The sequence below is a fragment of the Protomyctophum parallelum genome (assembly GCF_964188405.1).
Source record: "Protomyctophum parallelum genome assembly, chromosome: 15".
Taxonomy (NCBI): domain Eukaryota; kingdom Metazoa; phylum Chordata; class Actinopteri; order Myctophiformes; family Myctophidae; genus Protomyctophum; species Protomyctophum parallelum.
Genome location: NC_139710.1, coordinates 45,031,415 through 45,039,547, shown reverse-complemented (window position 1 = coordinate 45,039,547; position 8,133 = coordinate 45,031,415). Strand labels below are relative to the sequence as shown.

General features: G+C 42.5%; 1 protein-coding gene across 1 annotated transcript; it reads right to left on the bottom strand.

The window, feature by feature from the left end:
• Positions 1-2,179: 2,179 nt before the first annotated feature.
• On the bottom strand, positions 2,180-4,055 carry aplnra (apelin receptor a). The gene has a single exon (XM_083784685.1). The coding sequence runs from the start codon at positions 3,878-3,880 to the stop codon at positions 2,798-2,800; it is 1,083 nt and encodes a 360-aa protein (XP_083640811.1). The 5' UTR covers positions 3,881-4,055; the 3' UTR covers positions 2,180-2,797.
• Positions 4,056-8,133: the final 4,078 nt, after the last annotated feature.

The following is an 8,133-nucleotide window of genomic DNA, read 5'->3' as shown; positions in this document are numbered from 1 at the left end:
CTTTTTCAATTGGCTGTGGCCTCCATGCACCCTCTCAGTGCTTTGGTCTGCTGGCCTTCTGGTTGAGTTAGTCCAAAGCAGTCTTACTGGCTAACACCATTGGACAAGCTGTCAGCACAACTTATCTCAATAACAACAAGTCTGGTCAGTCCTCCATGCATGATTGACTCCACTCTATCTGTCATATTATCAATGAACTATTACTTATCACTAGCATCAGCCAAATTATGCATAAACTGAAGTACACTCTAGTTAGTTTGCCTTATACCGTTTTCTGTAATCCAGAGCAACAAATACATTTGAAAATACATTTTTCAAATACATTTGAAAATACCTCATGAGTGATGATGGCCAAATTGGGTGCTGCAAGGATTAAACCTGTAAGTGGCCTTTGCGTTACAGGATGGTTTCTCCCACCACTAAAGCCACTCTGTCAGTTTTTCCTGTATGGGACAAACACGCTGAAGCTGTTGTGTACATCAGTGTTGCAGTCATGCGTGATTTAAGTTAAGCCCCACCGCTGTCAGATCTCTTCTGTTCTCCACAATAGCCAATGCGTAACATATGATCTGTATGAAGAAAAGCTGAACCACGTTGCCTGAACATTCTCAGCATTTCACATCTGTTGTTGGTTTCTGGAATGTGCAGGATTAACCTGTCCTGTACAACTATGATCCATACACTTTCGGTGCCCATGCTAATTCATTTCTTCTTCGATTGCAATTTGTGCAAAAGTCCTCCACTCTATCATCACTCTGTTTGGGCATCTGCATAATCCCCCTACCCCCTCACCCATCCTCCCCAACCAAATAGCATCACCGCCTCAAAGCCTCCCCCCTCACCCTCACAACCGCTCTAACGGCAATCTCTTGTCAACAGGGACAAATATTGACTTGTTCAGTAGCCCGATTTCTGCCAGGTTTAGAACCCCCCCCCCCCTCTCAGTCTCTATACCACCGTCACTACCGCTAAACAGTAATTATGTCCAACAGAGCTCATTACTGTTATATCAAAGAATCCCTCAGAAGAGTCACTCATTGGTAATGACCCCATTATTCATTGAACATGTGGGCGGTTGGCCCTGCCTCCTGTGGATAGATAAACCCGTCCAGATTCCAGAGGTAGGCCTACTGGTAATATTGGCTGCAATGCTGTTGAGGCAGAACTGACGATGGTACAGACAGTATTGTTTTTGTCGACCATTCCTCTCTGAAATCGTCTGAAGTATAGAGTTAGGTTCTTTTTTTAAGGACAAGTGTCCCTTAACTTGCTTTGATAACACCAGTCTGTTGTCATCTTATTTATTTTTCCACATTTTCTAACATTAAAACCTGAATTTTGATGAGAAACATTCTCAACCATCCAAAGGTAGACAGAGACCTATTGTGCCAGAAGGTAATAGGCAGGTCCAGGTGAGTTTTCAATACACACTCTTCCTGGGTGACTGACTGTTGGTTTGCATAATCCGGTTACAGTCTGGATGGTGGTTGTGAATGAATAGAGATTAGAGATCTATTAGTCTCTAGGTGTAAACCAAATGCAAGGCATTCATACCAAAGCTCTGGCCCCTCTGGGTGATCTTTATCACAGAAATAACAGGATGGAGCAATTAAACGCTCTCCAGTGAAACTGATGTAAACATGCTCCATGATGAATAAAAAGGGGCAAGACACTGCTGCAAATTGTTGTGAATTTCTAGAGCCACGTACAGACCTTTTCATAAATATTGAAATGGAGTTAGAGTTGCAACGCATTATTCTCACAATCCTATTTTCCCCCCAAACCTTGATAAATGCTTTTGAGATGTTTAAAACAACCTATGTTTTCATTTGTTTTTATTTGACTTGCTTTCTCTCTCTCTCTCTCACCCACACACACGAGAAACATACACATTTGGGTTCATAGAACACATCTTTAATACAGTAGTTAGTTACAACATTTTCATAAAAATAAAATATATACATCACACAGAAACAATTATTTAGTTCATTTCTTACTTTTAGTGTCAGGGCTACATTGTGAATCCCCCCCATCAGCCACCCACTCACCCCCAATCCCTTCTACTTCCCCGACAACATTTGTCAACAGCCATCTGCCTGTCTGCCCTCGTCTCCTCCACAAACTATATAATTAAGCTGCAACACCTTTACTCTTACACCCCCCCTCCCTCGCTCCCCAGCACCTCTACCTCACAAACAAGCTTAAGGAAGATACAGCCATTCACACAAGCAAGGCAGATCTTTTTTTGGGTGTATTTTTTAATCTGTTATTTAACAAGTGCTTCCAAAACAAAACAATAGATTTGAAAAAAAGCTATGGTATGAAAATACTGTACAACTTTATGGTTTACCCAGTGTAAACAGATTTACAGTTACGGTAATACAGGACCAATATGTGTCATCAACTCACAATTAAAAAATATGCATGTGTGTGGTTACAAACATAGTTCTGGTCACCCATAGTCCATCATAGTTCAAAGATAAGGTTTTGCAGAGTACATTTGAGGGGGTGAAAAGCAACCAAGGAGCTCAGCCAGCTGGCTCCCGGTTCAAAGTCCAGCAATTTGAGTCACACACGCAGAGCTCCCACCCATCTCATAGCTACATCAGCAATAAAGGAAAACATAAACAAACTCACAACGGTGAGCAGTGACATTTCATAGTTCATCATCTCATCATTCATGTCTTATCAGCTACACATAAAGTCTGTATTTTTTGTGTCTTTTAAATGTTCCAATAGTGCGAGAGACAGAAACCGTCCAGCGGGCTCTTACTCCACCTATCTCCACCATCCACTCCTACACCTTGGTGGCCAGAGACTGTATCTCTGACTTCTGAGTCTGGGCGCTGAGCGTGGATGAAATGGAGCTCATCTGACCATGCATTGCTTTCTTCAGGTTGAGCAGGCACAGACATTGGGAACGAAAGCGCAGGTCAAAGAAAGCATACAAGAATGGGTTGAGGCAGCTGTTGACGTAGGCCAAGCAGGTGGCGTAGGGGTGGGCGAGCAGGAGGAAGCGAAGGAACATGCAGGAGCTGGGGGCCAGATCGAGGTAGGACAGAGCATCCATGCTCTTCAGCACGTGAAAGGGTGTCCAGCAGAAGGCAAACACCACCACCAGGGTGGTGATGATCTTCAGCAGACGCTTCTTCTTCTGGTCCTCCTTGCGCAGGTTGTTGAAGTGGCGGGTGACAGTGCAGCCGATGAAGCAGTAGAAGATGGTCATTGCCAGGAAAGGCATCAGGAAGCCCAGGGCAGAGGAGGAGAGGCTGAGCCCTGCGATCCACCAGTACTCATGCCTCCGGTTCATAGTGACCAGACTGAAGTCCATGGCGCACATTGTGCGGTTGCTGTTTGGATCTGTGATCGTGGTGCGAAACAACAGCGTGGGCACAGCGAGCAGTCCAGACAGGAGCCAAATCGCTCCCAATGAGGCCAGCATGGTCCCCCTTGAACGAAGCCTGGTGCTGGACAGAGAGTGGACGATCGCCAGGTATCGGTCAAAGCTCAGGCAGGTGAGGCAGAACACACTGGCATACATGTTCACCAGAACAACGTAACTGCTGATCTTGCACAGAGCAATGCCAAAAGGCCAGTGGTAGCCCAGGGCGGTATACACGGCCCACAGAGGTAGGGTAATAACAAAGGTAAGATCAGCCAGAGCCAGGTTGCCAATGTAGACGTCTGCTGCCCTACGCTTGGATTTGGACCTCCAGACAGTGAAGATGACAACGCCGTTGCCTGAGAGGCCCAGGATGAAGATGAGCATGTAGAGAACAGGGATGAGGGAGTAGGAAGGTTCCCACTCAGAGAAGTCACATACAGTCTCGTTGTCGTCATAGTATTCATAGTTATCATATTCCATAGTTGTGGCTTCCATTGCTGGAGTTGAGTTGTAGCAGAAAAGGCACAACAAGCAGTTTCCTTTGTTTTCAGAGTAAAATCCCAAGGCTTCAGTTGTCCACGAGAAGAAGCAAACCAAATATCAGTGCAAACCGAGACTACAAAGCTGTTACAGTTGTGAGTTTTAATGGATTTACGTTGAGAGCACAGAATGCATGTGAGAGTGAGGACTGGTCGCTGCTGCCTGCCTTTTTAAACTCGGCCCTCCACACCCCCTAGTCCCCTCCCAGGACGACCCCCTCCCCCATTAAAACACTTTTGGTCTCACATCCCCCTCCTCCTCCTCCTCCTCTCTCACCTCTTTAGCACACACCATGGCTCACTGGCAGTGGCTGCTGGGATGACATACAGTCATGCAATAGCCGGCCCTATATGCTGTTCAGACCCTACCCACTGACTGACTGTATAATATACAGTTAGTCAGTCAGTATTATTTGCTGTCAATAGGCTCACATCAATCTAATGTCTAATTCAACCGTAGCTGAGTTGGCAACTAATTTATTTTTTGTCAAATAAGTTTTTTATTGAGAACAGGTTATAAATTGCTACACAAACATTATGATATGGTATACATTTGTTCTTTTATGGAAAACAAAAAAGAGGAACGGAAAAAAAGACAGGTTGGCAACTAATTTTGATACACCTTCTGAAAATCATCTGAAAAATATTTTTTTCTATTTTTTTATTATCACGTAAATATATTAATGTATTAATTTGTCAATCATTTAGGTAGATTTACAAGCAGATTTGCATTGCTGTACAATCATAAAAAGGTGTTAATGGTGCAAACTATACAATCTGCAGTGTGTTGTTCCACACTTTTTGTGTGTGTTCACTGTGTTGTGGAGGAGCTATACATTCAACTCTGTGTTGTGTTTTACACTTAAAAAAGCCAATGAAAGAAAATATTTAATATATTGGCCTGAAAAAAGATAACAATTGGCCTACATCAACAGTGAACTTTCAAACTGGTTCATGATTAGATTAATGTAAATGCTTGCTCAGGGGATGTGTGAAATCAATTGTCAAGTATGGGATTAATTTCCATGATAAAGGGACAAGCAAACAAACAGGTTTAAACAAAAACAAAAGGAAACTTGCATCGGTCATGTCTTTGTGAGGGACCTTACTTTACTGCTTATTGCTTAATGCTTATTCAAAGTTTATTCAGAGCTGACGCCTTAAGGCTTGCCGCTTGAGCATGCTGTTTTACAGGATAGACTCCTACCTCATTTCAATTTAGGCTATTTAAGACGTAGGCTATATTATTTACCGTAGAGGATTCTTTGTTTCGGTGAACATAATACGAGCTCAAAACAAGACAATTAACAAGACAATAAAGAGGAAATAAAACGTATTAGGCCTAGTTAAAGCTCCTCTGAATTGGCGACGGCAGTCGTGTGAGCTTGAGGTGATCAACAACAACTGAAACCATTAACCCCACACACTTTCAACCCTCCAGCAACCTTTTGATCACTGGATCAAGTTTCATAAATCCTTGTAGATAAAAAGGTGTTTGTATAGGCCCTACTTCAAATAATCTTGAATAGTTTGTTATGATAAATTATAGTTTACTTTGCACACATCATTTGGTAATTTGATTTGGCTATGCTTTCTTCACGCCACTTACCTAGCAGTTATAACCACTAATTTACCACAAGGAAATATAGCCTATATTTTTCATTTGCCATCACATAAGTTAAGTAGCGATTCACACTGTTTTCGTCTTTACCTAATGATTGATTTGTGGTGATTTATAGCTACATTTGTTTTCAGGATAATGAACGAGGGAAAGGCAACATTTCAAACAATTTGGAATAGGCTAGTGATTAGTGAATTACGATTATCTCATGATTGAGTAGGCCTATGTCTACTTTCAAATATACTGACACAAGGCAATTTATCTGCAATGAAGTGTGGAAAGGTAAAATTCTAAACGTGCCTCCTAGTGGTGACAGTGGGGAGTTGCTCAAATTAATTCCAGCAGTCACTGTGCTGTGTAAAGCTTGCTGAAAAAGCAGAGGTCTAGACCAGCCTAGTTCTGTGTGTGTGTGTGTGTGTGTGTGTGTGTGTGTGTGTGTGTGTGTGTGTGTGTGTGTGTGTGTGTGTGTGTGTGTGTGTGTGTGCGTGCGTGTGCGTGTGCGTGCGTGTGCGTGCGTGCGCGTGCTCGTGCAAGTGTATAACCACTCTAGTCACTCTGGACTTTTGAGTCCAGTGGTGGACAAAGTACTCTTTCCCAATACTTCTGCTTGACCCAGTGTCATCTATGTAAGCATATTGATATCCATGATACGATGCCATCAACAGCTGTATCAGAGAGACTGAACGTCTGTGCGCAACGATATGAGATACATGCTCTGCTCCTGTTCATTTTGTTCTTAACCTCGTTTTCATATCTGCTATAGGCACGTCATGTGTCCGCTGTCAGGGACCACTCCCTCATGAGTCTCTATCTAAACCAAAGGGGTGGTGGGTGAATATCAGCTGAGTCACACATGGCATGCAGAGAACATAATTATGTCAACACCAGGCCACATTGTACATACATTCTAGTTTATTAGACACAGAGAAATATATAGTATTGACAGCGGACACATGACGTGCCTATAGCAGATATGAAAACGAGGATAAGAACAAAATGAACAGGAGCAGAGCATGTATCTCATATCGTTGCGCACAGACGTTCAGTCTCTCTGATACAGCTGTTGATGGCATCGTATCATGGATATCAATATTATCTATCAATATTATATAGTACAAATTTGATTGAGTAACTTTCAATCAAATTTGTATTTGAGTTAAAGTACTGGTGTACTTGCTATATATAATTGTGATCGAGCAGATCTGAAATGTTGTTAATTACTGTCCACCACTGCTTAATTCTGAAGTACAACGTAGAGACCGCAGAAGAAGTTATTTCTCTAAGTAGAATAATGTTTCTCTCACTATCTCTCTCTCTCTCTCTCTCTCTCTCACACACACACACACACACACACACACACACACACACACACACACACACACACACACACACACACACACACACACACACACACACACACACACACACACACACACACACACACACACACGCACACACAGTGTACACACACACACACACACACGCACACGCACACACAGTGTACACACACACACACACACACACACACACACACACACACACACACACACACACACACACACACACACACACACACACACACACACACACACACACACACACACACACACACACACACACACACACACACACACACACACACACACACACCAGGTGGGTTGTGCCTCTATCTCAATCCCTATGGAGCGGATTGGGTGCCTGCTGCTTCGGAGCCCAGTATCCACAAGACAAATAACTTCACAAATTTAAAAAATAAAGGAGTGTAGATAAGAAACAGATGGCCAGATTACACCGTCTTTTAAGAGACCTCTTTTCTTATAACATTGCCTATAGTGGTTGCCAAGAGAAAATAATGCAGATGCATGCGTATAATAGTGCGTAGATGTGTGGGAAATGTCTTTGTAATCTTGTAATGCCTCATGTTAATTGTTCAAGTGTTATGTGTAGATTGAACACTGATGCAAATTTCACAATATTAATGTGAAGTCGATCCTCCATTTGTTGATTTTACAGTAAGATGCTGAGCATTTCTGACTGTCACTGATGAGTGTGAAAAGCAACAGTATAGGCTATATAAATTATAATCCCATGCCTGCTGTAGAGTCATTTGTATTGTTTGACGATTTTAATGTTATTTCTTTTTGTGGCTTTCACCTTTATTTTTATATTTTTTATAGAGGGACAGACAGTAGGCTCACAGGAAATGGGGAGAGAGATGGGGGAGTGACATGCAGTGAAGGCCGCCTGGACCACTGAGCCATGGCCCAGGCCTGTTTGACGATTTTAGTCTAAATAATAATAATAATTATTGTAACTCTCAGAGTAAAATCATCATCGATTTTACTGTGTGGCAGTGCTTTTGATCTTGCGTTGGAAATGACCCTGCTGTTGTAATATGACTGCTTCTACCGTTATGTCACTGTGGCCCCTAATGCTTGGAAACCTCAGTGAAACTGACCGAAACCAGCACCATGTTACGGTAATCCAATCACATATGTCAACCAATTTTCAGCTGAAGCATATCAGAGATGACATTACTCTGGTAGTGATACATACATACATATGGAATGCAGTTGCAGCAGTGTTTA